At 47.6% G+C, this 17,024-nt stretch overlaps 1 protein-coding gene across 1 annotated transcript in view; it reads right to left on the reverse strand.

Moving 5' to 3' along the window:
• The window catches only part of CACNA1H (calcium voltage-gated channel subunit alpha1 H), a 493,948-nt gene that overhangs the window by 65,472 nt on the left and 411,452 nt on the right, over positions 1-17,024 (reverse strand). The window contains exons 15-20 of the mRNA XM_075010231.1: positions 11,323-11,413; positions 8,204-8,412; positions 4,370-4,804; positions 1,046-1,146; positions 368-491; positions 146-214 (exon numbers count right to left, since the gene is read on the reverse strand). Of these exons, the coding sequence (XP_074866332.1) occupies positions 146-214; positions 368-491; positions 1,046-1,146; positions 4,370-4,804; positions 8,204-8,412; positions 11,323-11,413 (1,029 nt within the window). The remainder of the gene's footprint in view (positions 1-145; positions 215-367; positions 492-1,045; positions 1,147-4,369; positions 4,805-8,203; positions 8,413-11,322; positions 11,414-17,024) is intronic.

The following is a 17,024-nucleotide window of genomic DNA, read 5'->3' on the forward strand; positions in this document are numbered from 1 at the left end:
GGCCTGTTCATTGCATCCTCATGCCTTATGCCTATTTGCTGTACGTGATAGGGGACGTGAAGTGAAATACAGCTCATCTTATCTCTCAGACTACAAAGGCCAGACCCCTTTGTGGGCGGCAAGTTTAGCACAGACCCATAATTACCTTCACCATCATCTCAGCCACAAAGATTGCTGTGAAGATGTAATTGGAGATGCTCAGAAATATCCTCTCCTGCAAAACAGAAAGCAACAGCAGGAAGCAAGTCATTTAAACAGCAGAAATCAAACATCCTCCATCCCACAGGGTCCTTTCCGGATGAGGCCATGGAAAAGCTATTATGGATGCAGGGACGGGGGGGGGTGGGGGGTGGGGGGGGCTGCTCACCGTGCTGTGAGGGTCAATATCAGGCCTCTCTAGTGCAATGGTGATGCAGTTGAGAAAGATGAAGACCAGAACCACATGGTCAAACATCTTATGGGCTATAACTTTCTGGCACATCACTCGAAACCTGAGGGAAAGAGGCAGAAAGGGAGAGGTTATGGCCAGAAGTCAGCGTTGCTCACCAAGATTGGAACTCAACCCCGACTAGAATTTCCTTTCCTGAGAGACTGGTTTAAATCTGTCGATGGTCCCTACTTCAAGGTGCTGAGAGGACTTTCCTGTGCATGGTTTGATTCACTAATCATTAATGAAAAAAACAAGGTGTAGCAATAATAATTTTAACTGTATCACCTCAACTTCTTGCCACTGTGCTGACGGATCTGTCCAGGGATTCTGCCTATCACAGAGACATTACTTCGAGCACAAGTGGTCAACTTCTGATGTTCTCACTCTGTCCTTTCCCACCCAAGAGTATTGCTTAAGGACAGGCTGACTAAAACTGAACTCTGGAACAGTGTCTGCTGTGGTAAAACCCACTTGAATGGCTAGCAGAGAGAAAGAGAAACTTGAGAGAATTCTTCCCCCTCAGTCAGGGCTGGGTTTGTCCTGCCCAACAGAACGAGCTCTTCCCAAGCCCTCGTTTTCAGCTGTCAGCCAACATGGTGGACTGGAGCTTCTTACCGATTTTGAGGGGAAAACGAGTAGAGGGACCAGTCTTCATGATTCTTGCACCACTCTGGTTTGTAGGGCTCCAGGGCTTTGCGAATCCTGTAGCAGTAACTCTAGACAGAACAAAGAAATTGCTTTTTTCCTCTTTAGTTCCCTTGGCTCTTTAGCCTACGTTGTCCCTCTGCCCTTTTCAAATGCCCCCCTGAATTCTTTGCTCTGTAGGTGGTTTGTGGACAGGAGGGTGTTGGGTCTTACTATTCACAGCCAAATTCTGCCCGGTGTATTTTGATGGTCCCCATCACCACAATGAAGTGACGTGGCAAAGCGCCAAAGGAAGTCTGTGGCTAAGCCAGGAATTGTATTCACACTTCCTCTCGTCCCAGTCGAATGCCTTATCCCAAACACTCTCTTACCCTCCTGTCAGGCATGTGGGGAAGTGAGTAAGAGCCACACAACATGGAATACACTGAACACACACAGCCAAAGGTAAAATAAAAGTCTTGATCCGGGGGAATCTGACACTCAGACCAGCAGCTGGGATTGGGAACTGCAAGCTGGTAAAGATCTAACTCTACACAAGGAAGGGAAACTTCCATGAACCCTGCGCACATGGTCAAATCCTGAAGCCCTAATTCCTCCTTCAGAACTCCCTCCAAAGTGAGCAGCAGCTCTGTGTGCTTGCCGAATCTGAAACCAATCCAGTCACATTTTGTCACCCCAACTTTCCACTACACGGGAGGACTAAGGAGTATCCAGGCTTCATGGTGCTGCACTAAGTGCTTATGAATTAATTAATTTAATCCCTCATCTCTGAATTTTTTGAGCAACTGTATAAAGTCCCCTATTCAGAGGCACTGAAAATCCTGTTTTGTTTTGGTTATTTGCAGTACCAAGATCTTGTGCCTAAACTATCTAACCATGTCACCTTAATTACAGCAAACACCCGGCTTACGTAGGGTTTGCGTTCTTGCAACCCCCACATAAGTCAAATTTCCTGTGCAACATGGGGGAGCCAGAAAACTGATGAGGGCACCAGCCCTGGTCACTTTCCCAGCTCCATCCAGTGAAAGGGAGCCGGGGACCAGGCAGCAGCCTAGCTACTGGCTCCTCTCTGCTTGCAGAGCTGGGAAACTGACCAGGGTTGGTGCCTTCATCAGTTTCCCCACTTCTGTCAGTGGTGGCAGCTGAGAGCCTGACTCTCAGCTGCTGCCATTGACATGAGCAGCTGCCACCTTTAACAGGAGCAGGGGAACCTCTCCTGTCAGTGGCAGCAGTTGCGTTAACCTGAGACACGTGCAACTCGGTTACATGTACCTCGGGGGTTTACTGTACATCAGGGCCAATTTACGTGCTACCCTCTATGCTGGCTGACATGCGGCTAGTTTGTCTAATTCAGGGATGAGCCTGGTAGTAACGCTGTGACTCCAATCAGACAACTCAAACTGGGAGTCAACAGTCACTGGAATCCTTTGTGCTTCATCCTCCCTTCACAGCAGCTCTGGAGCTAAGTCCCTGAAATAGGAATCTGGCCCTGGAGAGGTCATGAGGGAGGGTTAACAGCTTCCAGGGCTCTGAGTTTGGTGCTGGTGAGCAACTGGGTAAATGCTGCCCTTGCAAAGGGCATGGTGAGTTGCTCTGGGCCACCCACCAAACCAGGACAGGCCACCTTGTTCCTCGCCAGGCGGAACTTGCTGGAAGAAGAGCCACAGCAGGGCCAGAGGAGTTGACAGCTGAGCTAGCACTCGCCGCGCTGAGAAGCCAGAGGAAAAGGGCTGCACACCAATGGCCCTGTACACTGAGATGCATGATGCTTCCCCCGAGCGCCAAACGCGCTGTCAGGTGGGCAAAGTTTGCAAATGGTTCTGAGCAAACCCAAGGGGCGCTTGGAGCTCTGAACGTGGGACAGAGCAGGGGAGGGAAAAGCAGGGTTTCGCAGTAGTCAACAGCATCACACGCAGCCCTGCACCTACAGAAGGGCCTGTGCAGCTGAGGGAGAGCAGACAAAGGGGACGAGGCAGTTCTCCATTTCAAATGGAATGGGTAGATGGGGCAAGCCCCAGAAAGGCGACCATATTTCAGAGCAAGGGTCAGCAACCGTTCCGAGGTGGAGGGCTGAAATTCGACCTGTTGACCTCTATGTACAGGTCCGAGTGCCAGTGATACTTCTTAAAGTCACTAATGTACCTACTTATAACAGCTTCTTTAATAAATAACTTAAGATGCAAACCTTTATCATTGAGGGGGTGGTGGGTAGCATTAGCTGGTCTTTTGTTAAGCCACAGGGGGCATGGCTTTGAGCAAGCTCCTGGCTGCATGGGGGAAAAGGGATGGGGCTGAGCTTCCACCTTGTGTGCTGATGAAAATTGGCTCGTGCGCCACTCTTGGCACCTGTGCTGGGGGTTGCTGACCTGTTTTAGAACATGCCTGGGAAAGGATCCATTCTACACAGAGAGCCTGGGGAAGGGAGGCCCTGAAATGGACAGCAAGCCCAAGGAGAGGCCCCCGGCTTCCAAGTGAGTACTGGGGTAGGGTTCTGCATTTCCAGCAAGCCTGTGATGGAGGGGCCCTGCATTTCACAGCAAGCCCAGGGAGGCCCTCCTATTTGGAGAGAGCTTAGAGGTGGAGGTGCTGAGCTATTTCCAAGCCGCCCAGGGGCTGATTTACACATTCAGATACAAACCATGGGTGCCATGGTCAGGCGCCACTTTGAGAGTGGGGGTTCACTGACAGCAGAAATGCCAGGCAAAGAATGAAATGCACCAATGTGATTTTCTGTGATCTGCAGCCTCCAAAGTCCCCATCACTCTTGTTCAATGGGGTACGGGGGCACCTCTGCACTGACCTTTCCCCCAGGGTGTGCAGGGTGAAATCTGGCTGAGCTCAAGGTTTCCTCCAATTCTTCCACCCATGCGTGGAATGAATTTTGTTATGTGAACCAAGGCATATGGTGATGTGCACCACCATGAGAAACACAGGCTGAGGGCTGCGGGTGTTCTGCTAATCAGCTGGGTGGCACTTGACTCTCTCCTGGGTGGCTGCCCAAGTGCTCAGCTTACAGGGAGCGCTGGTTGAGATCACAACAGCTAATGTTTGGGAGGGAGTCCGGAAATGGGGGTTGGTGAGAGCCAGGGACTGTAGCTCCTGTCGGAGGGTGCCCATCACCTGGACACTTTACCTTACCTATAGATCAGTCACTAACACTCTTTGGGGAAATGGATGCCATGGCACTGGGACACTACCCGTAGGTGGCACCGACTTTGCCCAGGATTTGAATGAACACCTTCCGGAGGAAAGGCTCTCTAACCCCAGAGCTGCCCAATCTCCGCAGCAACTTACATCGTCCATGTCGTCGTCATAGTCCAAGGGGTCATCCTTGTGGTTGTCGATACACAGGAAGAACTCGCTTGGTACTTGCACCATTTTGCCATTGCAGTCCTGGTACTCTGCAGGCAGCACGGCCATGGGGTTGATACTGAGTGAGTGGTGCAGGGTGGGGAGCTGGAGAAGCTCAGGCAAATCCAAGGAGCTCCTGTAATCCAGGGACTCTGCCCGGCGGTGCAGGGTGGCTCTGCTGACAGTGCTGGACTTGGCATCGTCGGAGTCATCATCCGTGCTCCCTTTCCCCTCCCCAGAGAGCAAGGACTCTCTTTCCCCTGACTGGTTCTTCTTCTTCAGGCTTGGAGCCCTGCCAAGGCTGTTCCAGCTTGAGCGCCGACTTCCCCAGTTGCTGCTGGGGGCCCAGTTCGTACATGGTGAGCTGCGGAGGCTGGACTGCGAGAGGGAACAAGCACATGAGCTTTCACCTTCCAGCAGAAGGGAGCAGGAAATGGCTCAGAGGGGAAGGAATTTAGCCCCAAAAGTTACGGCACAGACTGGAAGGAGGCTCCGGAGGGAAGAGAGCCATACAGTTAAGCAGAACAGAGGGGGAACATGGCAGGTGTTGTCAGGGGCCAGAACTGGTAAGTTTATGACGCTGGGCTGGGAACGCTGGAGTTCTGTTCTGCAGCCTCTCTCATCTCTGTGACTCCCTCCTGTTGAGGCATTTATAAGGGACCTGGGTGCCCTCATCAAAGGCGTCCCTTTAAGGGCGCCCTCAGCACGGCTAGAATCTTGCACAAGGTAGGATTCTAGAATCCCACGTAGGTTCTAGGAAGCACACATTGTCCTGCCTGGGCATACCAGTCACAGTACCCTGGTACCAAGAGGACTCTCAGAGGACTTCCCCTTTTCCAGAATTACAATTCGTTCCCCACGTATCCTGGGCACAACTAACACATCCACATCCGCTCTAGGCCCAGGAATCTCTTAGTAAGCAGAGGAATGCAGCCGAAGAGGATTTTATGGACTTCCCTCCAGGGGTCAGAGTGCCCTTCTATAGGCGACTTTATGGGGTCCTGTTTTACAGAGAAATCAGTCACAGTGGAACAGCCACACATCAGCTAGATGGTAGGCCTGGGGTTAGCACACTGGAAATACATTCTTGTGTGTCACAGTAAAAAATCACACAAACAGTTCTTAAGGGTCCACTTCTCATTGAAGCTAAGATCCCTTTACACCACTTGGGCAGCAAAAATGGGTCCATCCTTAAGCCTTTGTTCCCACAGGGTAATATTTTTTTAGATACCTAAGAGATTTAAATGCCTAAATCACATTGGCTTTCAAGGGGTCTTATGCATTTAAATGCTTTTGAAAATTGTACAGTCTTATTTTTCCTCAATTCTGTACTCATATGGATCCCTCCCCCCATATTAAATTTCTGATGATTATTTTGTAACTGCGATTTGCACTGCTGTATAGTTCCTGGCACAAAAGTGTTCAAGGTCAGAGCAGCGAAGCCCAGAAAGAAATCTCCTTTTCTCTTAACACTTTCCTCCTGGCCCAGAAACAGAGCGGATGGCTTTAAGTGTTCCCATTGGTTTTAATGAGGGTTCATCTCAGTGTTTCCTGTTCCACTGGGTGGTGGCGCAGCATGTGTCCTGACTCAAGCCATAAGCCAACAATCCCATGTAAAACCAAGACAAATAACAGTCATCTCTGTTTTCCCTTTGGAAGCATTACCTCAGCTAAGCCGCTTACCAAAGGTGATAACGGGTCTGCCTCAGCACACTGCACAAAGTGCATTCATGTGCCACTGCTTTGATTTCAACCCAATATTAAAGTTACCCAGTGAAAAACAGGGCAGATAAGCAGAGATGGGAACCTGCTTTGTTTATTGACTCTGAGCCTTCTGTTTTCACCTCCCTTCCTACGCACTGCATTGCCGTGACTGTAACAAAATCTACTGCCTGTTCCGCAATTCCAGCCATCTCGCTCCCCTCAGACAGTTAGTTATTCCCTAACGATAATCCATTATTGCAGCTCTTGGTCTCGGTTTGTTCTCCTCAATAAGGGGCCTTTGTATGATAAACAGAAGCAGAGCTGCTCTGGGAGGGACGAATAATCATTGAGAAACAGAATCAAAGAATCATAGAACACTAGAACTGGAAAGGACCTCGAGAGGTCATCGAGTTCAGTCCCCTGCCCTTGCAGCAGGACCAAGTACCATCTAAGACCATTCCTTCACAATCATTCCAAGATGGTTTTTTGTGGACACACATGTAGGGCATCACATCCTGCCAATCACTGAATTGCCACAAGGAATTCAGGCCCGGCAAGGCCACCACCCTTAGATGCTTTGTGAACCTCATTGTGATGCCCAGGGGCTGTGCAGTCATTCCAGGAAGAAAGTGTTTTTTAACATAGCGTTTTGCCTGTGTAAACGCCAAATGAAACCACACCAAGGCAGTGCCCAGGTGTAATGTCCGGGGCTGCCTGCATCTGGTCACTCGAGCCTGCTCATCCCCTCTCCTCACCCTTCCTTCATAACTAAAGGAAGCTGTTCAGAAGCAATGAGTTCCAGTCCCCCATCCATGCAGCACCCACCAACCTCTTCTTCCTTAAGCCTTCTGGGAATGAAGCAGCAAAGATCCCAGCCCCTAGTTTTTCCAGTGACCACAGCACCACCAACTCACCTTGGCTGTCCTAGCCATTCCCTATCTGTCACCCTTCTGCCGACAGGCCACACACTCCACCCAGCTCAGCACCTGGCAGTCCAATTGGCAATTCTGTATTCTCTACTGCTTCTGTTGTGACCAACCTGCCCTATTTCATCATGCCCCCTACTGCCGGACTGCACCGTCCCACCAATCCCTTCATTTCCGCCACACACCACGAGGCAGCTAAAAAAAATCACTGCTGAGTCGCAGGGCATCATGGGACAGACAGTCATGACGCCTCATGGGCGATGTAGTCCAGCCAGGGAGTTGGGTCCCTTCCAGCTCTATGATATGCAGAGATTAACATCTACCTGAAAGAAAGCATTAGAACATTTCCAAAGCAAAGTTCTCACACCTTTCCATTCTGCTCCAGGTTTAGCTATTTTGAATTTTTATCTGAAAACAAAATTTCAGAATTTCCCACTGTCTGGCAATTCCGATTTGTGATCAGCTCTACAGACAACCTAGACACATTCCACATCTCACCAACCCCAAAGGCCACAAAGGCATGGGCACAAAGATCAGTAAATGACAAAGTGAAGGTTGCCTACGGGCACCCTTAATGACATCTCTTTGTGATGCGCATTATTATACCTTCTTTAATTACATGATCACATATTACTTTTTCCCCACGGAAGCCTTGTCCTCATTCAGTCCATGGACATGACGTGTTCTGGGGTTGAATCAGGGGTATCAGGAGGTTGTTGTCCATGGGAGCCTTGTCACAAGGATGGAAAAGACCATATCCCTGACCCAGCCCCTGCTAAATTTCAAGTCCTAGCTTCAAAGTATGGGGCAGTCCAACCCGGCAAAGGTAAGGTCCTCAGAATATTTTAACATGGGAGCAAATCATGTATTTTCCCCCAGCCTAGCTCTCAGACATGGCTAACCTCTTTTGGCTGCAGTTTCCCAAAGCAACTCAGCCTGAGGTGGACACTCAGCATGGCAAACTTCAACCCAAATGGTGAGTTTTTGCCAAAGTTACAGGCCACTGAACACAGGTTCTTGTAATGGGAAATACTGGGCAACCTTAATCAGGAGCAATGCTACCAGCCCAGTCTATAATATTATACACTTATACCCCTTCTGTGTGATCATCTACAATAGGGGGAAACAGCTAATACTGGGAACATACCAAGGACTTCTGATCGTAGCTCAGGGGACCAACTGAAGCACTGCTCCCTCTCCTGGAGTCCACGAAAGTGTGCACCGAATCCATGTGTGGTGAGCACTTTGGCGTAGGCATTGGAGTAGCAGCAGTGCGCATGATGATGGGAGGAGGCATGCTCGCCCTGCCCTCCACATGCCCGTTTGGGGTGATGGCCAGGGAGTACATCTTCATCTCTGGAAAGAAGGAAGACGCAGTTAGATCTCGGCTTAGGAGCTTAGCCGGGAACAGCAAGCAGCAGCTTTGAAACGGGCAAATAACATTCATCTCCAACAGAATTTACTGGAGGGAAGGTCAAATTGAAATTCCTTAGTGCCACCAATGCCAGGCTGGTTTTTCATAGGCGATAGAAACTCAAGGTTAGGAGCATACTTACTCTTTGCCAGTCCCTTCAAGAGGAAGAAGATCAACCCCAATCTTAACAATAAACCCAATTTCTTACATAGCACTCTTCATCATCATCATCAAACTGCTTTAAATAGGGGGTGGTACAATTATTCCCACTGAACAGATGGAGAAACTGAGGCACAGCAAGGCCAAATGTCTTGTCCAAGGTAACTTAGCAGTTCAGCCAAATCCACTGAGCCAAAGGAAATGAAGAGTTACTCTCAACTCCAGATTTTGTATTTGTATCTAGAATTTGATGACAGGTATTATAGCAGAGCCAGGAATAGGACCCAGGTGTTCTGAGTTCCAGTCTGCTTGGCCATCAGTATATGCTGGGTTTGAACCTCCTACTGGATGACAAAAGGCATTGCAGGGGCTCAAGCAGCAATTGGGGTTGGAATGGTAGGTTGTATGGTAATTATTTTTCCCTGAAAGGAAAACAGCTAGTAGACCTCATGGCCGAGCCAAATTCCAGCCTGGCTAAATTATTCTTCCCTCTCTCCTGGAGAAGGTGGTGCAGAGATTTCATGACTTGTAAAGTGCTTTGAGTTCCTGTGCAGAAGGAGGCACGGTACAAATGTATACCTGTGATCGTTCGTCATCCATTTACAGGGACAGGAAATGCTAAGCACCTTAAAACATACATACATCTACAGCAGCAATCCTTATACTTTCCGTGATAGTCGCTGCTAGCTAATAAAAAGAAAGGTAGCAATTATGACCATATCATTTCAGCTCTTGGTTAAGTGTAAAGGGACCTCTTCTTGAGACATAGGGGCTGTCACAGCAACGCAGCATCAGAGCTATTCAGAAAGCAAAATAGTGTACTCAGTAAAAATTACAGCAACTGTATTTGTGATGAAGATAAACAAGAAGCTAGAAAACAAAACTCCTTCTGCACTGTAATACTCTGTCGTCAAAGCCTGGATTCAAATACAAGGTCTGGAGCTGAGAGCAACCCTTTATTTAATTTTGGCTCAGTGGATGCTGGTTAATGATTTCAGAAGCTGCAGTCTGGGAGAGAGGAGAGGAAAAGTCCATCTGCTGTACAGAGGAGAAAAGAACAGTTTGACACTTGTTCCACTAGTTCTGGAAATAATTCCACCACCAACTAGTTAGGTTACTGTGCTGAGAAAGCCCAGGGGTTTATTGCCCCTGTTAGCTCTCCATTGATGCCAACTTTTATCAGGCATTTCCCTTGTATTTTTAACATCAGTTTGTTGACCTGCTTACACACAAAGAGCCTGACCATAAAGCACTGAACTCAATGGAAACTTTGCCAATACCTTCATAAGGTGGAAGATGAAGGCCAAAATTTGCTAATCTGCACCAGAACAGCACCTTCTGTCTAAACACATTTTACAGGCCACTGGGTTTATAATGGGATCATTAATGACCTTACGTTGTTCATACACAAGTCAGCATTTAGAAGGTTTATGAAGATTAGAGATGGTCAAGTTATTCCTTCCCCACAGTTTATGCTGAGACTTCAGCTCTGGTCTCTATTTGTAAACTCTCTGAAAAGAAGTGATAATTTCCATCCAGGCTTGGAATAGGCCTGTTATTCAAAGTAGTTCTGCAAAGGGTTTATACAAAGGAAGTTAGATTGCTCTGTGGATTGCTGGCTGTCCATTTGCAGAGAAGACAAATCTGAGAAGCTGGTATTTGGAATTTTCCAACTGAGCCGAGTGGCTGGGCAGTTAACTTACCTAGGATTGCTCCAGCTTTCCCACTGACTCTAACCATTGAAATACTTCTGTTTCTATCTAGAGTGAAATCCTATTGGGTCACCAGATGATTGCCATTTCATTGATTCAAAAGAGTTCTGGGTACAGGCCCAAAAGACACTTAAAAGTTTTACCAAAAAACCCCCATCCTGAAAATTAAAAGAAAAAAATGACAAAAATGTAACACTGCCGACCAAACAAAACAAAACAAAACAAAACACCCATGTCATTCTGTGATGCATTAACAGGAGTGTTGAAAAAAGACATGCAGAGTATTTCTTGTGCCGTACTCTATGCTGACTAAGCCTCCACTGTAGTATTGTGTCCGCTTCTGGGCACCATGTTTCAAGAAAGATGCAGAGAAATTACAGAAAGTCCACAAAAGGGCAACAAAATTGATTAAAAGTCTAGAAAACATGACTTGTGAGAGACGACTGAAAGAACTGGGTTTGTTTAGTGTGGAAAAGAAAAGACTGAGAGTGGACATGATAAGAGTTTTCAAGTATCTAAATGGATGTTAAAAGGAGGAGGAAGAAAAATATTCTCCTTAACCTTGGAGGACAGGACAAGCAGCAATGGGCTTAAATTGCCACAAAGGAGCTTTAGGTTGGACATTAGGAAAAATTTCCTCTCAGGGTGGTTAAACACTGGAATAAACAGGCCAGGGAGGTTGTGGAATCTCCATCACTGTAGATATTTAAGAACAGGTTAGGCAAACACATGTCAGAGATGGTCTAGATGGTGCTTGGTCCTACCATGAATGCAGAGGACTGGTCTCAATGACCTCTCAAGGTCCCTTCCCATTCTGTGGGTATGTATATACTTCCTAGAAGATCGACCCTGATTGGACCCCTAGTGGGTTGGGACCCACCACATGGAAAACACTGCCCTACACTATTCCACAGGGCTTCTGGAAGCAGCCCTATGGCACAGCTCTCCACACTGCTGAAAGAAACTCAAGATTCCTCCTACCTGTTGCGCGGAGGTCTTTCAGCTTCTCAAAATCCTCATCAAAGTTGGCAGATGTCTTGTCCTCATCCGTGTCCGACCTGTTGGCATCACCCTGCAGGGCAGTGAAGGGCGAATTTAATGGTTAATGTTTGCTCTTGCCCAACAAAGGGAAGGTTTTGAAGAAAATTTCCTGAACCCACTTTAGATACTAATGCTAGCTCTCTGGCCAGCCACACACTTCATCCCACCAGAGAGGCCATGTCGTCTCATGGGTAGAGAGCACACCTGGGACATAGGAGAGTGTGTTTCAAGTTCCAGCTCCAATTCTGACTTGTTGAGTGACTGTTGGCAAATCTCTCAGCCCCGCTGTGCCTCACTTGACATTTGCATTGTTCACTAAAATTGGGACCATGAGACTTACCTGTTGTGGGTATCAATCAATTAACATTTGCAAAGTGATTTGGAAGCTGGGCCTGGGACGGTTTCTTCAGCTGTGTTCGTACAGTGGCGCCCTGATTGCAGGCCTGCTGACAGGTGAGAACCAAGGGGGCAGCTTTCCCAGGATCTAGCAATTCAGAATGGCCCAGGGCTGCCAGCTGGGTGGTGGATGGAGCCCTGGGCCCTTTAAATTGCAACCAGAGCCCCGCATGGCGTACTATAGGCAGTGCTGAGGCTGTCTGGTGGAGACTAGCCCCAGCTCTGCCCTTTCTGCCTGAGGCCTTGCCTCTTCCAGGCACACAGAGCCATCACCCCCGCCACCCCCGCCATCACTTTGCCAGGGGTTCGGCAAGGCTGTTAGCCACACTGCCTGATCTTGACTAGGGCCTGTGGACGCTACTGTACGACATGAGCCAATCCTTATTATAGATATTAGAACTGCACTGAAACGCCTTATAAAGAGCATAGGTGCCACCAGCACTGTTGTAATCACGTCAGCACCTAACCTCACTGAGTGAGTCTCACTGCAAAACGTAAAAGTGTTGCTACAATCAGAGAAGTGGCTCAGATATGGAATCCCACAAGGCCCGTTTGTCTATCCTCTCCAAGATCCCAACTCTCAAGCAGATGGGTTTAGATGTCAAAAAGATATAGGGGCGAGAGCCACAAACTCAGCTTGGGATCTGAAAAATCAAACCATGCCCCTGTCCTTCATCCTGCCTGCTTAGGAAGAGTCTGTACTCAGAAGACACTTGGCAGTGAGGGAGACTTGAGCCGACCTTGCTCCTTCAGAGCGGCACCTGAACTGCAGTGCTGAGATAATGCTACGACTGGGGAGCTGGTTTTTGTCAGTAAAGTTAGCAGCAACAGCTTGCAGGCAGAGAGAGTTGGAGGAAGAGATTATAATCACAACTGAAGACTTAAGACTTCGGGGCTTTATGACAAGTGTGGAATTATGTCTCTCCAGGCCATTTCCACCAAGGCTATGCAGATACAACACCCGTTCTGTCCAAAACACTGGCCTGTATTTCTTCTTTAAAGATCAGTTTTTAATGACAGTTAGTTTGTGGCTTACTCCTGCGTCAATATCTTCAGCAAACAGGTCTAGATCATGCCATTTCAAGCTGGGGAGCAGAGGGTCTGTGCCTCGTGAGGAAACCTTTAAGCAGCAGCCAGTGATTTTCATCTCTGTGCTGTCAGTCTGTTATCTCTGCAAATCAGGCCAGGCTCCCCAGTGGCTTGGAAAATGGGCTTGCCTTTAAACTTCGTGCTGGGACATCTTTCTGGCCTGTGGTGCATCTCCTGCATGGCATCTAGTTAGCAATTCTGTCGAGTCGTGTTGCTTCCAGTTACACATCTCTATACTGGAATGGTCTATAAACACTACATGGAAACGCACACGATTCTTGCAGAAAACACATTGGCAATAATTTATTACCTAACATGGAGGCGGGGGGGTTTTTTTTTCCAAAACTCTCAGGACTGAAACTCAGTTGGTAGACGTTATTGTGACACCACAGACTGCTACCTCAGATAGGGTGACCAGACAGCAAGCGTGACAACCTGGGACAGGGATGCCGGGGGGAGGGAAGTAATAGGCCCCCCTACAAGAAAAAGCCCCAGATAATTCAGATTGTCCCAATAAAGGCAGGACATCTTGTCACCCTGGCTCCAGAGGACTCCTGGGAAGTGTGACAGTTTACTTGAGCTGCTCAGCTGCACCTCAGGCTGCTGATGGGGAGAAGGGCAAATGGAGAAGCTGTCCCAGGGCCTGGCACCATTACTGCAGCAGCAGCGGTGGTCAGAGCCTGGGCCCTTTAAATTGCCTCCAGAGCTCTGTGTGGTGCTGTCCATGCACCACTGAGGGGTGGCTGGAGGAGACAGTCTCCAGGCAGCATTGAGGGCAGACTGCTCCTGTCCCCACTCCTTTTGCCTGAGGTGCTGCCCTTTCCAGGGGGCCCTGACAGCTGTTGCCAGCCCTGTCTGCACCTCAGCATTGCCCAAGCGCTGCTCCCACTGAAGCCAATGGGAATTTCACCACTGACTTCAGTGGGAGCAATGAGGCCAATACTGAGGGCTTTTGTACACCTTCCCCAATACAGGCATGAACTGACCCCGGATTAGACACTCCACAGAAGCGATAAGCACTGGATGAATGGACACGCACACACACTGCCTCATCAGAGACCACCTCTGGCATGGGAGAATTCAGTTTTTGAGCTGATTCAGCCCCTAGTGTCTCCCTCTAACTAGACAGCCAAGAGGAGTACCACTGGATTTAGGGGACCCTGACCAGTAACCAGATTACGCTGAAAGGTTCGGCATGCAAGAGCCGAGCCCGGAGTCACGCAATTCTCTTTGAAAGGTCTTTTCCAGGCTGGAACACTGGTTCTTGGCTTTCAGCTACCTGGGTGTGCTCCCCAGAAGACTCCCCTGAAGTCATTTAAAAGGCTGGAGCACAAATGTTTGCCTTGTAAAGTTCTCCTAAACAACTTCATTGTGTGTGCGGTCAGCTCAGGAGGAGGGCATTGCTCCAGCGGGCTGTGCAACTGATCCATCACAGCTACAGAGAAGTTGCACTAGATGGCCTCTGAAGTTTCTCAACTGGTGCCTGCTCAAATCAAGCATGGTCTCAGTAGACACACACCGCTCTCATCAAGGTGGTGATGAACTTAATTCCTTTAATTGCGCATCGCTAAGTGGTACAGCCAAAGAAACAGGTTGAGAGAGAGGATTAAGGTTTTTTTATTTATCTTTTTTTTTGTTTCTTTGTTTCACAGATGAAGAATTACAATATACTAGCTGTTACAGCTGAAAATTTTGGAGGGACTGGCTGGCCTTCAACAGCAGGTTTGAGATAGTTTTTCAGTTGACCATTATGGCACCTCTGGAGCTTTTATTTTTTCCTTTTTGTGAGTAGTTCTGCAGTCACACACATTAGTAAGAGATGCTCCACACAAATATTGATCTTCAAAAACAACGAGAAGTCCTGTGGCACCTTATAGACTAACAGACTTTTTGGACAGTAACAGAGAGGTAGCCATGTTAGTCTGTATGTTAACAAAACGAAAAAAGCAGTCATGAAGCTCTTTACAGACTAACAAAATAATGTAACAGGTGATGAGGTTTTGTGGGACAGACTCACTTCTATCGTGGGGCAGACCCACGTCTATCTCCAGATATGTTGGAGCTAAGCTTTTGTGGGCATCTGAGGAAGTGGGTCTTTGCCATGAAAACTTATGGTCCAAAAAATCTGTTAGTCTGCAACATGCCACAGGAGTTCACATTGGTTTTGTGGATACAGATTAACACAGCTCTGATACTTGAATTTTGATCTTGTCAGTTTCCACCTCTGGTTTTTTTCTTTGATGTCTCCATCACTTTGCACCATTCCTAAGACAAAATCTGAAGATCAAGCTGCTTTTTTTCTGCTCTCTGATGGAATCATCAGTAGATGAGTCCCCCAGTCTAACTCAGCTGGCAATTTTGTGAACAACACATTCACAGAGCACAGCTTGCTCCCTCAGCTGTAGGGCATGGCCAACGATAGTAACCCACCCTCGTGGTTCTATCAGGAAAGCCAGCCCATGTAACTTGGCTTGCTCCAATGACTAACAAGGGTCCATTTGTACATAATCCCCTTCCTGATACTCACATGCAGTGTCAAAGAAGGAGAGCAAGACAAAAGATCTCAAACAAGTTCCTCTGCAGTTTACCGAACTGTATGACCTGGAAGAGACCTTGTGAGATCATCTGGCTTTGCCCCGCAAGACTTTGTGTGGATTCCCATTTAAAAGATTTTTCATGTTCTGGCATCAACAGCAAGTGAATCAAAAAACAAAGCTACACGAAAAAGAAAAATTTGTCAGCTCGGCTGAATGTTTCTTCCTGGGAATTGCAGCCAAAGAAGAACTGCCAGTCTGTATAAAAACTAGAGCAAAATTATTCATTTCTAAGCACACAGTTTAACAGAGGCCTTGTGGTTGAAATATGGCCCTGGTGGGATTTCTCTAGTGCACACTGTACCTTGCTGAGAGACAATTGACAAGCCTAGAGCTATAGGCTTTGCCAAGCCCCCAATGAACGAAACCAGAAGGAAAAAGGCCGTTGTGGATTTAATTCCTGGGGAGGTTGGGCTGGTCTGATGCAAGCTTTTAAAAAACACATTTAAATCACAGTCAGGACCAGCTCCAAAAGGAGCCATTAAACACTAGCAAGAAAACAGTCCCATTTTGCTAAGTCTGTAATTACCTACTTCTAGAAAATATTGCAAAAGGCTACCAATATATGTCTTCACATTAGCACACGATTCAGCCTTTTAATGAACAAGCAGGAGACAGGACATTGTGGAAAGGGCAGGGTGGCTTTTGGAACAAACAGTTTTTTCTAAATGGAGAGAATTTTCTTCTTCCTACAGCAAAACCCACATTATTTCCACACGAGGAGCATGCGCCCAACGGGATACTGCTGAATAGGGCCATCAGCAACAAAGATTCATCCTGGGACCTCTGGAGCTATAAAACCCCCATGAGTTTGAACTACCTAAGCTAAAAGACACAGTAGCTGTTAGCCCAGGCTGCAGTGGATGCTTCACATTTCCGTTACTGGAAAGGGACAGAAAGCCAGTGTGTACATGTACACATTTGGTAGTAAGAATACAAGATGGTGCACCAAGGGGGCTCTCAGTCATGCTGGGAGGACAAATGAATAAAGGCAAGGCCAGAGCATTATATATACAGTACTGTATATTCCTTAATGCTGCCTTGAGTGCAGGGGACTGGACCTTTCTGGAACTTTCTGAGACCATGGAATCCCAACCAATAAAATTTTTATGCACAACACCTACGTCAGTGCATTTCTCCAAACGCCCATGACACACCTGCAAGTTGCTCACAAAACTGAGAAACATTGGACTAGATGTATTTCTGAGGTCCTTCTCAGTCCTGTACGTCTATGATTCTATGTAGGAGACAGATGGCGCAGGACTTTGGAGAAAAGGGGAAGGTGGTTACTGCTGCTTCAGAAGATGAGGAGAAACAAGAAAAGATAGCTGAAATAGGGATGGACTTGCCTACAGCCATGGGCATGTGAAGGGAGCATTAGAGACCTGATGTAACATATCTAAGAGAGAAGAGGACTATCCTTTAGCTTCACTGTAAGCTACAAACTAGAACTCTCCGTTTATAGCCATGCATTTGACTGGTACCCTTGCCATACTTGCTTAATGAATCATTATTTGTTCACTGAAGTCATCACAGAAAAATACACGGGGCAAATATGGTTTT

Source organism: Carettochelys insculpta, chromosome 16, assembly GCF_033958435.1.
Source record: "Carettochelys insculpta isolate YL-2023 chromosome 16, ASM3395843v1, whole genome shotgun sequence".
Lineage (NCBI taxonomy): Eukaryota > Metazoa > Chordata > Testudines > Carettochelyidae > Carettochelys > Carettochelys insculpta.